General features: G+C 39.7%; 2 protein-coding genes and 1 pseudogene across 2 annotated transcripts; 1 reads left to right on the plus strand and 2 right to left on the minus strand.

The window, feature by feature from the left end:
- Positions 1–473: 473 nt before the first annotated feature.
- Positions 474–1,343, plus strand: LOC143566823 (uncharacterized). The gene has a single exon (XM_077053434.1). It carries the CDS (start codon positions 474–476, stop codon positions 1,341–1,343), a length of 870 nt encoding a protein of 289 aa, XP_076909549.1.
- An 8,683-nt stretch (positions 1,344–10,026) lies between these two features.
- On the minus strand, positions 10,027–10,906 carry LOC143563573 (SKP1-like protein 1A; annotated as a pseudogene).
- A 1,221-nt stretch (positions 10,907–12,127) lies between these two features.
- LOC143563669 (SKP1-like protein 1A) lies at positions 12,128–14,326 on the minus strand. The gene is made up of 2 exons (XM_077051189.1): positions 13,964–14,326; positions 12,128–13,577 (listed from the first exon to the last, which is right to left on the minus strand). The coding sequence occupies exons 1-2, from the start codon at positions 14,240–14,242 to the stop codon at positions 13,401–13,403; spliced, it is 456 nt and encodes a 151-aa protein (XP_076907304.1). The 5' UTR covers positions 14,243–14,326; the 3' UTR covers positions 12,128–13,400.
- Positions 14,327–19,868: the final 5,542 nt, after the last annotated feature.

Raw genomic sequence — 19,868 nt, forward strand, 5'->3', positions numbered from 1 at the left:
AAAACTCCCGCTGAAATCCTCACCACTGAAAACGTGAACTTCCGGAAGCCCCAACCACTCACGAGGAGGTCATTCCTCGATAACAAAAAACATTGTTCATTTCATAATGACATTGGCCATAATACGAACGAATGTAATGCTTTAAAAAGCGAAATTGAAGCGGCTGTAAAGTCCGGTAAGCTTGGACCCCTAGTGAAAGATGGAAAGCCGGGGACTGGTAAAGCTCCTATGCGGGACATCCAGGGCCCATCCAAAAAACAAGTCAAGGACTTGAACATCCATATGATCAGGGGCGGACGAAAGACGGGAGGAAAGAGAGGAGAATGTGATGAGGAAGAATGGAAAAATAAACCAATGATTTTTCCGCGAGTCAAAGGCGGTCCCAGTAACAAAAATCCCTTAATTATCACTGCTGTTTTCGGTCACTATCGTTCCCAATATGTTTTCTTTGACACTGAAGTACATCCGACATAATGTACGAACAGTGCTTTGAGCAATTGGATGACGAAGATAAAGAGAGGTTGAAACCTATTCATGCTCCAGTATCAGGATTCGGAGGAGAAATAATGCATCCGCGTGGGGTGATTTCTTTCCCGGTTACCTTGAGCAATGGAGTTCGTTCAAGGACCGAGGAGGTTGAATTCCTAGTTCCGCCGGCAACATCGAAACATGATATCATCCTCGGACGGGAAGCCATTGGTCACTTCAATGCTCATCCGTCAACTGCTCACGGTGCGGTGGGAGTTCCAACACCCACCGGAGTGGCAATAATTCATGTCAATCGACATTGCTTTGCAACTGAGAGTTCAAAACCCAGCAAAATTCCAAAACAGGCTCAAAGAACTGAGCCTGAAAAGTGGGTTTTGAACAAGAAGTTTCCTGATCAAACTGTAACAATTGGACCTGCTATCTCCGAGATAGTAAGAACTTTTCTGAAGCAGCTATTGTCAAAAAATATTGATGTTTTCTCATGGCAGCCCGCGGACATGTCTGGTGTCCCGCGGAGCATTACGGAACACAAACTGAGGGTAAGTCCTATGTTTACACTGATCGTTCAAAAACAGCGTAAGATGGGTCCAGAACAAACAAAAGCAATGAATGAGCAAGTTCAGGACCTCTTGCAGGCTGGAATCATCCGACTAATTCAGTATCAAACCTGGGTCGCCAATCCGGTTATAGTTCCCAAAAGCAACGGGACGTGGCGGATATGCGTAGATTTCAAGGATCTTAACAAGGCGTGTCCCAAGGATTGTTATCCTTTTCCAAAAATAGATCACAAAGTCGACGCTGTGGCACCATTCAAGTTCAAATGTTTCTTGGATGCCTACAAAGGCTATCGTTAAATCCGCATGGCTGCGGGCGATGAAGATAAAACAGCGTTTCGCACCGATCAAGGCACTTTTTGCTACAAAATGATGCCCTTCGGATTGAAGAATGCAGGTGCCACATCCCAACGGTTGATGGATGTAGCGTTTAAAGGACAAATTGGTCGAAATTTGGAAGTTTATATGGACGATCTTGTGATCAAAAGTGTTGAGGAAGACCAGATGTTGAGAGATATCGAAGAGACATTTGAAACCTTGAGGAGCATCAATATGAAACTGAATCCAGCTAAATGTTTGTTCGGGATAGAGGAAGGAAAATTCCTCGGAGTGATTGTCACGGGTGCAGGCTTCAAAGCTAATCCGGATAAAGTCCAAGTTGTAGCCCGCATGCCTTCTCCTTCCTCCCTCAAGGAAGTTCAGACACTCAACGGTCGCTTGGTTGCTTTGAATCGTTTCTTGGCGAACCATGCCGCCAAGTCGTATCCTTTTGTAACAACACTGAGAAACTGCCTCAAGAATGCACAATTCAAATGGACCGCGGAAGCGGAACAAGCTTTCTTGGAGGTCAAAAAATGTTTGATGGAACTACCTACGTTGACAGCACCTTATGCGGGAGAACCTCTAACAATGTATCTGTCAGCATCAGACATTGCTATTGGAGTTGTCCTTCTGACGGATAGAAAAAACGTTCAAACACCGATCTATTACGTCAACAGAACACTGTCAGACCCGCAGACGAGATATTCATGCTAGAGAAACTAGTCTTGGCATTGGTATATGTAGCACGACGCCTCCGTAGATACTTTCAGGGGCATCCCATCAACGTTTTAACCGGATACAAGCTTAAAAATGTCCTCAGCAAGCCGGAATTTTCTGGGCGATTGGCCAAGTGGGCCATCGAACTAGGTGAACACGCGATAGAATATAAACCTAGACCGGCAATTAAAGGGCAGGTGTTGGCGGACTTCATCACTGAAGTCCCGCAACACAAGGAGAAAGAATGTTGGATCAAGCAACAACCTCAAGCACCTCCTGAGCAAGGACAGATTTGGTCTCTGTTCACGGATGGAGCTTCAAGCAGTGAGGGATGTGGCGCAGGCCTCAGGCTAGTTAATCCCGAAGGCCATGAGTTCACATATGTCATAAAGTTAGACTTCAAGAGTACTAACAACGAGGCAGAATATGAAGCTTTTTTGGCAGGCTTATGGATTGCTAAAAAGCTTGGGGTTAAACATTTGGAAGCTCGTGTGGATTCCATGTTAATTGCGGGGCAGATTAATGGCACATATGAAGCAAAGAATGACATCATGGCTTCATATGTATCACAGGAGAAAGATTTGATGCTTCAGTTCTCCTCATGCAAGGTCATTCACATAAAGAGAAGCGAGAACAAGTCAGCAGATGCTCTTAGTAAATTGGCTTCAACAAACTTTGAACATTTTGCCAAAGACATCCGCATCGAAATATTGGATCGCCCGTCTGTTCCGCAACACCAAGTGTTAGTGATCCAAACGGTAGTGGAATCCTGGATGACACCCATTATAGCATACTTGTCATCCGGAGCTCTCCCAGAAGGAAAGACAACGGCCCGGAAGATAAAACACAAAGCCTTGAACTATCAGCTACACGATGGTGTTCTATACCGACGTTCCTTCCTCGGACAATTACTTCGTTGTGTGGACGCCGAGGACGCGAATTATCTAATTAGAGAAGTTCATGAAGGCATATGTGGTCTTCACGCTGGCCCGCGCATGGTCATAGCAAAGATAATGAACGCCAGATATTATTGGCCAGGAATGCATGTGGATGTTGTGCGCGAAATCAGAAAATGTGATTCATGCCAGCGTCATGCTCCTAACACGCTACGACCAAAGAACGAGTTAGTTCCAGTCACTTCGGCTTGGCCGTTCCAGAAATGGGCAATTGATATAATGGGACCATTCCCTGAAGCCCCCGGACGTGTCAAATTCTTGATAGTAGCCATCGACTACTTCACAAAGTGGGTGGAAGCTAAACCGGTTGCTTCCATAACAGCAGCAAGTGTTAAGAAATTCCTGTGGGAATTCATAATATGTCGGTTTGGTCTTCCTCTGGAACTCGTTAGTGATAACGGAACTCAGTTCGCAGACAGTGGGCTACAAGAATGGTTAAAAGAGTTACACATTTCTCAAATTTTCATCTTTGTAGCTCATCCGCAAGCGAATGGTCAGGTCGAGATAACCAACCGGACGATCAAGGATGGAATCAAAGCAAGACTAGGTACTAAACGGACGGGTTGGGTCGACTAATTGCCCCACGTACTATGGGTCTTCCGCACCCAAAAGAATTCCTGCAATTCTGAAACCTCCTTTAGTCTAACTTATGGCACAGAGGCCATGATTCCAGCCAAGATTGGAATCCCATCCGCCCGAGTTTTACTGACTGAGGACAATGATCATGAACTCCGGATGAACCTTGACCTCCTCGAAGAGAGGAGGGAACTAGCATTGATCCGCCAGCATAATTACAAACGACAGTTGCAAAAGTATTATAACTCGCGGGTCCACAGATGTGAGTTTGATGCGGGAGACTATGTCTTCCGAAATAATGAAGCCTCCGGGTAAGTTGGCCCCAACTTGGGAAGGACCCTATAAAATTCAGAAAGTTTTATCTAAAGGAGCCTACAAGTTAGAAAAGTTGGATGGGATTGAGATCCCTAGAACTTGGAATGGGGCCCAACTAAAGAAATGCTACATACAGTTTGTTTTTCTTTTGGCCTGCGTGCCTAATTAGATATTCACAATCTATGTAATTTCACTTCTTGTAATTCGGCTTATGCCTCATTTATAGAAGTTTTCATTTCAGTCATTTAAAACTTAAATTGTTATGTAATCCTTTATTGGCCTACAAAGAAGATCCTCCAAACACTTATATTATGAAAAATAAACAAAGTGTACCGGATATAAAAATACGCCTTCTTTATTCATACAAAAGGGATTACAAAGGTATGGAAAATAAACAAAGTAATCGGACGTTCACCTACAGTAGTGACATCGTCGGGTTGGGGATGGTCTCCTCCCGCAGCAGTGTCAACATCATCTTGACCCGCTATCTGGCTAGTAGTGGCTCTTTGGCGGGTGAGACCTGCAGTGGAGTCCACAACTTTGTTAGCATCAGTCGGAAAACTTCCTTCACAAAGTGACGACTCTTCGCTAGACGAAAAGAGTACAACCACTCCGCTGGAAGTAATAGCAGTCACATGTCGGGGTTTTAGAATGCCCTCACCTTTCTGGATGCAATCCTTAACGTATGCCTCACCTTTGGCGTACATCACCTCGGAAACTATGGGTTCTGAGCGAAACGCGGTGGGAAACACAAAATTGGAACGGGTGCGCTCAAGAAAAGGCACATCCCTTTCATGAATTGGGCGGCGCACCATCATTCCTCCCTGATGATCTAACAAGGTGCTAAAGGCGGAACCCTCACCTACATAAATAATGATAACAGTCAGAAATCTGAGAAGTATTGAAACAAGATAAGGAATACTCCCAAAACTTACTCTTGTCAGTCTTTTCGTACTACGGTTCCAACGAGGGAAAAGGCCATAGACGGCTCATCTTCGCACTCACCATTGCCCCTTCGTGACATGGGAGTTGGAGTAGCAGTTAAGGCTTTAAACCAGGAAAGCCCCTCGTGGGCGGAAGCCGGAACCACCGGCATGGTCTCCTCCGCCTTCCGACGAGTCATCGGGAATAGGATAACCTCCTCACGGATCCAGAAAAATTTAGGCTTCCAGCCATGAAGGCTACAGATCCATTCCGTGCCTATAACGTTCTTCCCGGTGGAAGCAAAGCTGTACCATCCGTCGCGGAAGGTCATTTTCTAGAATACGGCAAACATGCTGACAGACTGTTCGAAATTTCGAACTTGGCAACAGAATTCGAAGTGCCGAATTCGTAACATCCCGAAAGGATGGACCTGGGAGATATGAATCCCATAGGTCGTCAAAACCAACTGGACGAAGTTCGTCACCGGAATTCGGAAACTTCCAGTCGTGAAATGATCCACATACAAAGCTATCTTCTTTGGTGGTGGACTGGTGGCAACAGAACCCTCTGCCGGACGTTTTGGCTCCCATTCCGGTGCCAGACCGTACACGTTAACGACATCGTCAAAATCTTTGTCTTTAAGATTTACAACGACATCGTGAATAGTAGGAGTACCTTTCTTTTCTCCAGCCATCTGATAAGAAGAAGAAAGAAATCTCAGAAGAGCTCATATGCTTAGAGTGTTTGGAAGAAGAAGAGTTTTGAGAGTAATAAGGGTTGAATGAAATCACAACTGCTATATTTATACTCATCGTAATTAATGCGATTGATGGCGTGCCAGAAGATAGAGAAACCGCGGACCGCCAGATGATTAACACGTCAGGCGGGAGACTCAAGAAACCGTAGACAGACTGTCAAAGACGTCATACACGTCTTATCAGTTGTCCCCAAAAATTTCTCTCTCCGCCACGTCATACAAATTATCCGACTTTCAAAATTCAAAAATATCTTCTGAAGGTATTTCCTTTAAAACAGTTGGATATTTACAAAAAGATTTTTCTCATTAAATATTCAAAAAGAATAATTTACAAACATGGAAAGACAAATTACAAGTAAGGAAACACCTAAACCTATACTAAGGATTTGAGGTCGTTCCGCCTTCCGGAGCCCTCGACAATGTATCTTCCGAAGAATCATCTTCAGAGTCATCGCCTATGTAACTCCTCAGCTGCTGCACGCCATCTTCGGCGGGTGCAAACTCCGGAAGCACATTTTGTAAATGAAAGATCAAGGCATCGTGCTCTTTCACCCGTCTAGCACGTTCTTGCTTGACGTCAAGGCCATGAAGTGGATGATCTTTGAATGAACGGTTACTTTGAGCATAATTCATCCCTTCATGAAAGCCTATCACACGTCCAACTGAAGAAGAAGCATCCATTACATTGGCAAAGCTGTCAGTAAGCTCCTTACTTCCTTTGATATGGCGGATGACCTGTCAGGATAAAAATACAAAGTTTTCAGTATAAGAAATAAGAAGTAAGCAATGAACACTTAAAGAAGAAAGAGCTTACAGCATCAACCCCTCGGGTGAGGAACCGACGGTCCTGTTCCGTGCGTTTGGCTTGCACTTGAAGCGTCCGAGATTCCGCGGCCATTTTCTCATGAGCTTGTAGGAGGGAGTCATAAGCAGCTTGAACCTCAAGGGCACTTTTGTCTTTAAGATCATTTTGCTCTATCTGCAACTTCAACTCTGCCTCAAGCTCCTGAATTCGAATGCCTTGGAGAGACACTTGATTTTCCAGGGCCGAGTTTGCTCCTTGCGCCCGGACCAAATCATCTCTTTCCTGTTGAGCCTTGGCCCGAGCAGCCTCGAGAAGGGAATTTTGCTTTTCACAAGCTTCCTTCCATCGGCGAGCACCTGCAGCATTGCGATCCTGCTCATTTTTAGGGCGTTTTCCGCGTCGGCCTGCTTCCATTTAGCAGTATGGGCCGCAACATGGTGCTCCTCAGCCTCCTTCTTTGCAGCCTCAGCGACTCGACGAGCTTCTCCCACCTTCCCGCCTAGAGTACGTCACTCACATAAAACCTCCTGGCTACCAGCTAAGGCATTAGCTAGATGACGCCCTCTCGCCTATAATAGTTTCAGTTGGAGGAGAGGTCGGTTGATCTTCCACATTAATATTACTTGGAGAAGTAGAAGGCTGGTCCTTCACTTCCCTTTCTGGAAGAGGAGATGTTTGCTTCTCCACTTGAGGAGTTGGAGTAGGCAACTTCTCAGATACGTCTTCTGGTAAGATCAGTGGATCTACACAAAAGTTACGCTTAGTTAAACAGTCCAAAATAATAAAGTATTTCAAAAGCAGTATATACCTTCTACCGTATCAATACGATCAGCAAGATTGAACTGTGGCTTCTTGGGACGTCGAGTTTTTCGTTTTTTCTTCGAAGGTCCCGCCTCAGTGTCCGCAGCTCGTGCATCCGCGTGACTCGCCTGAAAAGCTGATAAGGCTCTTTTCTTCTCCTGCCAGTAAATGGGAGATAGAAGAAGATTCGGGGACATTGTCACTAGACTCCATCTCTTCTTAAGAGGCAGAAAAACCAGAGGTATCGCCATCATCATCACTTGATAATAAAATGGCGATTGTCCCTTCAGAAGTAACAGCATTTAGCGGATGAGGGTTTAAAACATACGCACCTGTTTCAAAGGTTGCGTCTGAAACAATAGGCTCAGCTCGCACCTTCTTTGGGAAAAGGAATCGGGACTTGGTTTTCTCATGAATAGGTAGATCGCTCGCATCCCGGATGCTATGTCGGACGCAACCCATGTCCTCAAAAAGGGCATTAAACATAGAACATCGACCTAAAAAAGAAAAAGATAAAAACTTAATCATAAAAACTTCAGGAAAGAAGAAAAACATTGAGGGTAACTTACGTTCATGTAGGTCAACAAAGATGGGCTCCATAAACTCCGATGCCCACAAACGGCTCATGCCTACCCACACCAGGGTTTCCTCAGGTAGTGCCCGCATCGGTGTTGGTTCTGCCATAAGAGTGCGGAACCAATCAAGCCCCTCATGGGCAGCCGTAACAATGTCCGGAAGACGAGAATTAACCGGACGGCGGACCATGGCAACAGGTACCACGTCCTCAGAAATCCAAAAATATTTACTGCGCCAATCGGTTGACACCTTCTCAACCTCATATCCAATACTTCAGTCAGGAAATCCTTGACAAGTATACCAACCATCACGGATGGCAAGACGGTAGAAAATCGGAAAACGATCAACATGCGGTACCAGGTCACGGGCTATACATACAAATTTATAATGGCGAATTCGCATTACAGTACGTGGGTGTAACTAAGATAAATGATCCCGCAGTTAATACCTTCACAAAGAATTTCGTCAAAGGAAGACGAAAATTTCCACAGGTGAAATAATCGGCATAAACAACCATTTTACCAGGGGGAGACAAACTGGCTATAGAACCCGGAGAAGGAAACTCCGGCTCCTACTCAAGAGGAATGCCGTAAGTCTCTAACAATCTCTCATATTCCGAGTAGTCCCACGAAATTTCTTCCTCGTCAACTTCAGTTTGAACATTAGACATTGCAGAAGAATTTGGTAAGAAGGTATATGAGAAAGTTCAATGCTTTATCAGAGAGAAAGCAAAGAAGGAAATTAGAAAATAGAGGCGATAAAACTTCGATTAGAATATTTCTCTTCCTTTTATACCCATCGCAATTAATGCGATGGGATATGAACAGTGGCGAGAGAAATTCATCGCCTAATCACAAATCGCCACGTCACGCGGGAAATTCGAAAAAGAGAAAAGCAGCGCAGTCGGGTACAGCGACAGCCGGCAAAAAGGTCCCATCATCTGTTCACGCGCCTGCAAGTGGTCAACTTGTCCTTTTTCATGATTATCTATACCAACAGAAGATATTTTCTACCTAACTTCAAAATCCAAAAAACCCCCGAAATACATTAAGTCCAGAATTTCACCTCGCATAAGGACTTCACACGGAAGAAACACTGGACTGGGGGACTTATAGAGGTAGGGTACCAAAAAGACCCAAATACCCTTAATTGTAACCCGCGGGTCATAAAGGAGTCTCTCACATATCACCTGCGGGACATATGGATCACCCGCATATCACAGAAAAGGAAGAACGTCCTCATATCACGTGCGGAAGCATTCTTGCACCCTCAGAAGTCATCCGCGGGACAAGACATTGGTCCGCCAATATGACCGGAGGGCAATGCCAATTAAACAGCTGTCAATAACTAACTACACTCTAGAAGAACGTCCATGATTGTTACTTGAGGAGTACGTGACTTGCCCACCAATGAAAGGACACCTGGCAGTTTGTTATAACCGTGCAACTGGCCAGGGTGCAATTCGTCCTATCATTTGGTGACGCGTGTCCAGGTTGTTATACCCATGCACATGGGACGTATAGCTCAACCTATCATAAGAGGACACGCGTCCAGGCGGTTATTAAGACCTTCTAGAAGAGGACAGCTGGCCCAATCACCTTCCTACCTCCTTCGGCTATAAATACCTTGTCAACCTGCATGAGGTATTTATTCATACTCACTCACTTGTATTCTGACTACACTTAGTCTACTTTGCTTCAATACTTGCTTCACTACGAATGTTACTAATTCTCACGCTGGAGGGTGGTTACAGGATGACCCCCCACCTTGTCTTTCCTATAACGAGACTCACGGTGTCTGTTTTGCATGTTCTGGTCATTGGACTTTGGGAAGTTATGCTCATACTGTGTTAGTAGTTATCGTATTTTACCCTGTGGACTCATTGGATCCAGGACCCATAACAGGGGATCGGATCCGTGTTTCTTCAAAAACCGAAAACCGACAAGTCTTATAAACAAGAAGAAAAAGAGGTTAGGAAACCGCACCATACTAACAGCTGCTTTGGTATAATGGCAAGGTCGGAAGGGTCCCGAGCAGACTGTTGTAAATGCACAATACAAAACTCATAACCGAAAGCAAAACTGATCGATATTCCACATACAAATTCATGACAATGTCAATAACCAAATAAATGAAAAAACAATGATCACAGAATGCAAATAACCAGTCTATGTAAAAAGAAATAGTAAACTGAATACTATTAAAACCATCAAGAGTTTAAGATGCACACCCCTAATATGTAACCAACCACATACAGGATACTAGGATAGGATGTTCATAGTTTTTATAACACAACAATACTACCGCGAAACAAACAATTTAATCCTGCTTAAAAAACCAAGCATTCTCCCTGTTCACTTCCTCCTGCTGTTCTGGAGTAAAATCATTCTTAATGTTGAACGTCTCACGAATTTCTTCAGACGTCTTTCCCTTGATCATGTCGGCAACTGTTTGAACAGCAAGATCCAGAAGGCTCTCGATACTCAGATAGTGAGCAGCCTGAATCAAAAACATAAAACATCCATATAAATAATAATAGAATCATAATTAAACCTCTAAATAAACGGAACAATGGTTGTAAATGTTCGTTTATATTTAACCAAACAAAAGATTCAAAGTCCGTGTTTGTTAGTTAAGAAAAGGACTGCGGTTCACAACCGTAAACACTAACCAAAGGTTCGATTCGTTAACAAAACAAATTAAACATAACAAATTGAAGAAAATCTTATTGAAAAACGCACCTCAGTAAGATGAAGAAGAACCGACTGATCCACATCCATAAAGTCCCCATCAAACGATTTAAAATCAACGTTATCGGATGCTTCTACATGCTTCTTACAATACTAAATAACCTTTGAAAGTGTGTTGCCAGTGACCTGAGGAAGATCAATGGTGGTATCAGCACCACCATTTTCGATCATCTGTTTGATCGTTTGAGACTTCATCGCCACCGCCAGATCAACCTCGAATGTATCACCATCTGAACTCCTGAGCACGATGGTCTTTGAGGACAACATCACCAAATGAATTAGTTTAGTTTAGGAGGAAAGTCTAATTAATCGGACACCCTAAGCTTCTTGGATGCGGTATATTTATAGTGAAGAAGATATTGTTTAATTTGGGCCCCTTAGCTTTGTTTGAACTGTCAAGACTTGCCAAAAACTTATAAATAAAATGTGGTATTATAATAAGGTATTTAAATGATAGATTAGAACTGGTTTTTATATAGAGAATTTTAGGAATCGTATAAATGTTTGTATCTATAGATTTAACCATGATTTTTAAGACAAATAAAAATCCCTCTTTCTCTCTTTTGTTCTATTTATAAAGTCGTTGCAGGTTTGCAAACAAAGACTTGATCTACGGACTTGATGCCTACAACGACAGAGTTTGTTTCTTGCTTGTCGGCCATGTTGCCAGGTAGGTCCGGACAAGGGGAAACCCCCCTTGTTGTAGATGCTCTAAATATTGAAGAATATAACGACGACCGTGTGATGCCTATCGTATGCTGTGAAGCTCAGGTATGATATGCAGATAGAGTTTTATTTTCTATAGTGAACACTACTTTCATATTAGACAATTTATCGATGTTTCGTGTAGTAAATTTCATGATGGAATGCTCCAAAAACTAATGAATTGTAATGTTTTTGTTTGGAACATTTCAGAAGAAGAAAGGTCGGCCTTACCACATATGCTTTGGATAATTATGTTTTTGGGATTAAAACTTTGGAACAGTTAATGAGCTGTTATGAGCCCCAACAAACAGTTGGACTACTTTGGATATTCATTGTTTGAAATGTCATTATTCACTGCAAATAAATTATAAAAAAAATGTGTTTTTTTGTTTTGTCTTACACTGTATTCGGCGCCGAAAGAGTCTTTCTTCCTCCAAAACACGGACAAAAAAACGTGCTGGTGTAGCCGTTTACAACAGAGAATCATCTTTGGAAACACTGGTTACCGGATCCACTTGTTTCGTGGCGGGTCAGAACGTGTTCTGATCAATACAGATTCTAAGGAAAATGAATTCGGGTCATTTGAAAAAATTAATATGGTCGGGTCAAATTGGATTTTGGCCAGAAGCAAGTCAGGTTTACAAGAGTTGCCTTCTTAGCCCATTGACTAATTTGAGTATGTCCAAATTTACCCGCTGACTAATTTAGAATGACCTAAATGATCCATTAAATTAATCTACTTTTAAAAAATGGGTAATGATTGGTACCTATACATAATCCAATTGGTTAGCGGGTTATTGGCGAGACAAACCAGTGAGTTTTGTGGGTCCTATCCTGCTAAATATATATTATACACAGAGAATGAAATTGCTATATGTATATGGTAATGGAGGATTTGTTGATTGAAGGTTAGTATCAAACTTAACCTTTGCTGTTGTATTATTGTTATTATCGTACATTATAACTATAACGTATGTTACATACGTTAATACAGTTATAGGAAGGTTAGTGAATGACAGTTATGGTTAATACAGCTATAGGAAGGAGTTATTAACAGCTTCACGGTTGTTGATAAACCGCCAAACCTTATGTACTTGTAATGCATGACCAAATATTTTTTACTTTTTGTTTTAAATTTAAGCGGGTGATATATTCAAACGGGCTAACAACGCAAACATGGCCGTTTAACTATGTTAGTGCAATCATGAGCAATAGGTGTCAACACTTACAAACATTTAGTTTTTGGTAGAAAACAGGTAACATAGTGCCCAATTGAGACAGCCTGTATATGTCAAGGTTTTGGAAAAGCTCTCACAAGAAATCGGGACATCAGTGAACTTAAGCACAAATTGTCATCATCAAAAGGATGGACTAAGTGAGAGGACGATGCGAACATTGGAAGACATGTTTAGGGCATGCGTAACAGATGCTGAATAAACTAGCTAGGATCACCATTTGTCATTAATAGAGTTCTCGTATAACAACTATCATAATGTTGCCTTTCAAAGCTTTGTATGCATAGTAGAAAGTGTTGGATAGAGGTGAGTAGGAATCAATTTTCAGCCCCAAATAACATCCAAAGAGTCTGGATAAAAGATGACTGAAAGTTGTACCAACAGACAAAAAATTATTTAATCAAAAGAAGACAGTTATTGGAGTTTCATACTGGGGATAATGCGAATTTGAAAGTCTCGGCTTAAAATAGGAAATATGGAAAGCGAATAGAGATATTTTTTAAATAATAGCAAGAGTTAAATTGTGCGGTAGCTTATAAGCTAAACTTACTTGATAAAGTAAAGGTGACTAATTCATGACATGTTTTGTTTTACGTGTTTAATTTGATATGCCATAAGATCCGACTCAGTCGCTACCATACGAGGATATCCAAGTGAACGTCAAACTCAGCAACAAAACCGACTAATCTTTTAATCCAGAAAGAAAAGAGGCAGAAAAACCGATGGAATGGCAACGTCGGCAGGGTACCGAGCAGACTATTAGACCCCAAACCAAAAGCGATATTCCACATAACAAATTCAACACAAAATCGCTAACCAAAATAAACGCAAAAACAATGATCACAACATGATGCAAATAGCCAGATTATGGATGTTCATGGTCTTTGTAACACAAAGATACTATTGCAAAACTAATAAATTAAACAAATAAATGCCATGGATTCTCCCTGCGCAATTCCTCTTCCTCTTCTGGAGTGAAATCATTCTTGATGTGGAACGTCTCACGAATTTGTTCAACGGTCTTGCCTTTGAACATGTCAGCAATTGTTTTACAGGACAGATCGAGTAGGCCCTTGATGTTCATATAGTAAGAAGCCTAAAACAAAAGAAAATAGAAAAACCATATAGATGTAATTAAACCTCTAAATTAAACAAACTGAACAATGTTGTGGTTGTTCATATATATATAATTGAAGAAAAGATTCAAACAAAACCAATAAAACGAATAGTGTTTTCTTGTCCATGTTTGTTTCTTATTAAGAAAATAAAATGAATGTGTTCATATTCATAAACAAACGGTTCATGATCAAAACAAACATAACTGAGCAAAACGTGAATATCAATCTGCTGACTAGAACAATAATCGAACTTGACAGAATCATTATTAACATTTAAATTTAATAAAACATAACAATTAACATAAATGTAATGCAAGTAACAATTTAAATGATTAAACATAACAGAATGTGGAAAAAAACACACCTTCGTAAGATGACAAAGAACAGCCTGATCCACCTTCACAAATTCGGCATCGAACGACTTCAGATCATCGCTATTTGGTACCTCAACATGCTTCTTGCAGTATTCAATGACCTTTGAGAGTGTGTTGCCAGTAACCTCAGGAACATCGATGGTGGTACTATCAGCACCGCCCGTTTCAATCCTGTGTTTAATCATCAGAGAGTGCAACGCCACTGCCTCATCAACCTCGAACGTAGCACCGTCGGATCTCCTAAGCACGATGGTCTTTGACGAAGACATCACCAGAAATTTTAGTTTCAGAGAAAACCCTAATTAATCGGACACCCTAATTGTTCGATGCAAAATTTATAGTGAAAAATAAATATCTTTGAAGATGTTTCAGGTTGGCCCCTTACCTTTGTTTTAAGTTCCAAACCTAGATTAAGTGAACTTTAAATTGGTCTTTTTAGTATAATTTCTTGTTTATAAGGGTTGTGGTTAAAATTAACGTAAATGTCGATCTTCATGATCAGTGTTACGTGATTCCCAGAGTATTTTATACACCGAATCTGGATCGCAACATATTGAGTCTTGAACGATTACGCCTTCATGGTTTTGACATTTGATCGGAAGGAACCAAATGTTACTTGTCATATATGCTCAGCATTCATACTAAAGAACACAATAAATGAGAGTCAATAGTTATTGAAAATGGTTACACAAATACTAACGAAGAAGAGAATGTGTCTCCAACACATACGGAGAAGAGAGATAGTTATTTGGAAACTGATATTGATAATCTTGATTTAAGTATCATCGAACATATAGACCATTCCGATAATCATTTGTTACAGTCTAATCCCTAACCTTAGAATCATTTGAAGATTGCATTTGGATTAATGATAAAACGAGACTCGAAAAATGTTAACACCTATCTTTACTTAAATCAAAATCCTTGACATGGTTCAATGGTACTTATATGTTTACTTGCGATTATCTAATAAGCGGCCATTTCCTCCAACTTTGGATAATGGTAAAATCATTGATATCTATGATCTATATCTAGTTGTTAAGATGGAAAGTGTTTATTGTTTTGAATTATAGTTTATGGGGAAGTGAATGCCGGTGGTGGATCTAGAACAAAATCTTACGGGTAACGTTTCAAATTTTTTTATTTATCGTGTTTATGTAAACAAAACAAATATAGAAACACAATAATAAATAAATTTAAACACATGGGTTGCGGAATTCTAGTATTTGGTTTTTGAAAGTTTAAAATCGAGTCTATACATGAACTTCTATTACATTATCAAGTGTTTCTTTTTTGATCGCACAAATTAAAGCATTGTTCAAATATTTAGCACTCGTCGATTGCACAAATTCGTCTTCATAAGCTTTATTTTTGAAAAACACCTTTCAACGGTTGCGGTTGCAACCGATAAACCAACGTTAGCTTCAATGTTGGGTAAACCGAAAAGCATGCCATTTTTCCTTAAGGTTTATGGAATATTGAAGCTAGCATTAGTTTTACGGTTGCAATCGTTAAAAGGTTTTTTTTTTTAAATAAAGCTTATATCAAAACGGATTTGTGCAAGTGATGAGTATTTGAAAAATGTTTTAATTTGTGCGGTCAAAAATGCACGTTTGATAAGGGAAAAGAAGAGGTTGTGATAACTCGATCTCAAGCTTTCAGAATACCCATATGAGAATTCTGCACCCTATGTGTTTAAGATTATATATTATTGTGTTTCTTTTTTTGTTTATTCTTAGTCCGTCCCCTAAAAATATGTGAGATAATTTTGCAAATTATATGGTAGGGTTGTGAGTTATTGTATGGAAGAAAGAAAAGTTATTTTGTTTTTTAAAAAAAGTTAGGGAAAGTTTGTTTGCCTTAATTTATTTTTAAAAATTTGTTAAAATTGGTTGTAAGTAGAGGAGGGAGAAATTGTAATGATAATGATACAAAAAAGAACCACTTAGTTTAAAATGAGAGAAAAATGTAGTGATTTTTGCTATAATTATAGAGATGGAGATGAGGGATATGCTGGGAATACTCTTACATTGTATGAAAGACGGTAAAAAAAATAAGTTTTGAACTTTAAACTAAATAATGAACATAAAGGAAATATGGTTAATAAGTCATTGGGTTAGTTGGTTTAGGTTTTGAACTTTGGTTGGACTTTATTTATTTTGAACTTTTAATTTGGTTGGACTTTAAACAAGTAGGGGTAACATTATATTTTTTTCAGGGGTAGCGATATAAAAAAACTCGACAAAATAAAACCTTTTTTTACACTACCGACGAAAGGTTGAGGGGTAGCGGATGCCCTGCTAATCCTATAAGTCTGCCAGCGGTGAATGCATTGAATATGGTTTTGGAGCTTTGAGAGGGTATGATGCATACTTCTTAAACAATACCTATACTGTTGTGATGATTTAACATGGAACTACAAAATTCAAAAATCAGCGGTACTTTACAAGATAGAGTGTTTATCTTCTTTTGGTAGCGAGTTTCAAGTTGATTGTGTGGGTTAAACAACATTGAGGAGGATAATGTAACCAACCAAATACAAATTGACTTAAATTGTTTACATTTCCTGAAAATCTATGTTATTCGGGTGCAGAAATTTAAACGATTATGTGTTATTAACAAAGTATCCATATTATTATTGAATACCCAGAAGAGATTTCACTTAAATTGAATTCTCTTTAACTAAAGTTATAAACTCTAAAATTACCAAAACGTGTGGGAGATTGTAGGGGGGCAAGAATTAAGGAGGCATTAACTCTTTGTTGGAGAGAATTGAGGGTAGAGAAGATTCACGAACAAATTGGGGGAAATTGAAAGGGGTGGTTCGGGATTGACAATGAAATTGTCAAGAAAACATGAATGTTTGGTGGTGGTGGTGGTGGTGCTAGGTAGCAAGAAATGAGATAGAGGTGATGGTGGGAGTGGTGATAAAGATGAAGGAATTTCTCCCGGAGTGACGCAAACTGAATGTTTCTATACCACATGGATGCTAAATAAACATTGTAGGGTATAATAGTCATTTTAGTTTGCTGTTGGACGAAAGTTAGACTGAGGGACTCAAAGTGCGCTCGTTTTGAAACTATACGGTTGCAAACATGTTATTTTGACATATTGTGGCCCATTTTTCTCCCGCCCTAAAAGCATAGTGACGCAAATATGAATTTTCTTCCTTTATTTCGTTTAGCTAAAGCCCATATGCCCAACATGATTTAAAACTAATAAGCAAACATAAATAAAAACTCTTTTGGCAGAAACAAGGAAAGGTTGGAGCATCGGAAGGGAAGAATGGCAAAGTACGAACATGATTGAACAAATAAAAAGGTTGGACAGCAGTGATTCATTTTCGTTTCTATCTCAAACAAAAAACTATGACTAAACGAGGTTTATCCATTTATTATAAAGTCACACTTAAATGTGCTTGAATATAATTAAGTTTATCCATATATAAGGTTTTGTATCTGATAATACATATTTAAAGTTTTTTAACGGTCAATAAATTCTTCAAATGGGCTACTGACTAAATTCACCATATCGAGATATACTCATTTTTCTATCCGGGAAAACTCTCACCTAAAGCCAACGCACTTGAACACTCGCCAAATGCTCGACAGTGCGGTGAGATCTACCCGTTCAATTCAAGATCACATAGTAAAATAGTTTAGATATTATGTGGGCTACTAGTATTTTTCTAACTTAAAAAAACATATTTAAAATGTCATATAAAATTGTTAAAATCCATCAATTTTATTCAATTTACAATCCTTGTTTTAACTTATTTTATATATTTTTGCTGATGGGCTTATTTCCCTTTCTCGCATGCTCTTGGGCTTGCAAGGCTTGGACTATATCTTCAAATTTTGTCGGTATTTCTCTCCCGATGACTCCTCCAATTATGGTCTTATTAGCGCTTGTCGTAGGTGTTTAAATGATCACATAATCATCTTCATCTTCTACTTTTTTAAGTATTGTCTAAGATTTATACCCAGTTGTTTACCAATTAAATCAATTATACTTCCAATTCAGAGAATTGCATGTGACTTATTGTTCTTATGTTTTAGAATAAGTCGTGGATCTTTGTTTATGACAAAATATATTAGTTTCAATTATTTTTATTATAATTAGAAGATATAAGTTAATTAGATTGATATCTAATTATAATCTCTCTTTCGGAAATTGAGATTTTTATATTTATAGCAATTTTAAAAATATTAAGGGTGCTGCTAAACGTACCCCCTTACACCATTTTTACTAAATATACATCTCTCTGAACTTATTAGATCAATTACTATTACCTTTTAATATTATTTATATACATATTAATCCCTACAACATTTTTTTAACTTAATAATCTCCACTATTAATTCTTTTTAGTATTAATAGTGTAAATATTTATATTATCTTTTTTTTAAATTTTAGTAGTATATATATTTATAATATCCTTATTTTACCTCTTTATCTTTTACAAAATAAGTTCTAAACCCTAAACTCTGTAATCACTGTGGTGTTTTTGTTCATGCTTTTAAAGTTTGTAGGGTAAGACCAAAAACGGAAGAAGAATTGCAAACTTTAAAATCCATTGCCAAACCATCACAAGCTACTATTGTGGAGGTTGTTGAACTACAGGACATTAGCAATTTCATCCCGGTTCATAGGAATAAACGAAGTGGGAAACAAAAGACCAATGGAAAACCGCAAAAGAAACATGGTAATAACTACCAGCATAAGACTTATTCGGGTCCTACTGGTGGTGTTAAATTGTGTTGAGAATAATGTCACACTCCAGCCATGCAATGATGATGTGGAAATATGCAAAGAAAAACGTGATGCACGTGGCTAAGATGGAGTCAATTCTGTTGAGCCTTTTCTTGAGTTTTTTATGCAAGTTATTTGAATTGTTTTAAGTTGAATAAGTTGTTAGTCTTTGCTACTTTTTGGCTTAGTTCCGTTAGTTGTACTCCTATATAAGGAGGGTTACTTTTCTTCTTTATGCATTGCAATTTCACCACTTTCATTAATAAAGAAAAAGCTCTTTTATTTACCTTGTGCATCTGGTTCGATATCATTGTTTTAACAGACTGTTTTTCTCTCATTACCATCATTTCTGTTCTCTACCAAACTTCCATGGCCGAACAAACCAGCCTACTTCCGACCGCTCCTAAACCAATTCCGGTGTTTAAAGGAGAGGGGTATGATTACTGGAGCATACACGTGAAGACCACTCTCAAGTCACGTGATCTCTGGGATCTGGTGGAAACGAGTTTCGACACCAAAGAATCCGACCCAGCAAAACTGAAGGCAAAACGTGATGCTCATGCCATGGCTATGATTCAGCAAGCCGTGACTGATACACTTTTCCCTCGTATTGCTGCTGCTCAATCTGCCAAAGAATGCTGGGAGACCTTGAAGGTTGAATTCCAAGGTGATGAGCAAGCGCAGGCCATCAAGCTTCAAGGGCTCCGTTGTGACTTCGAAAACCTTTCCATGAAAAAAGGAGAGATGGTTGGTGACTATTTCTCTAGGGTTATGGCGACTATGAGCCAGAAATGATCATATGGAGAAGAAGTGTCGGACCAAGTTATTGTCGAGAAAGTCCTACGCAGCCTTACATCCAAATTCGATTTCGTTGTTCCATCTATTGAGGTAGCGTATGACTTGTCTAAACTTTCACCTGTTAAACTCATGGGCTCTTTGCAGTCTCAAGAACATAGAATGATGAGTCGGTTCACCGACAAAGCCAAAAAGACGGAAGCACATACCCTCCAAGCGATGCAAAACTACGAAGGGTCTCAAAATTCAATCGGGTTCGGGGGCCGTGGACGAGGAAGAACATTAGATCGCAGCCAAGTCCCACAATACTACGTTTGCAAAAAGTATGGCCACATTTCGAAGGACTGT

This window comes from Bidens hawaiensis, unplaced genomic scaffold (assembly GCF_021521415.1).
Source record: "Bidens hawaiensis isolate Kalapana, Puna unplaced genomic scaffold, B.hawaiensis_p1.1 tig00000097_1, whole genome shotgun sequence".
NCBI classification, from domain to species: Eukaryota; Viridiplantae; Streptophyta; class Magnoliopsida; order Asterales; family Asteraceae; genus Bidens; species Bidens hawaiensis.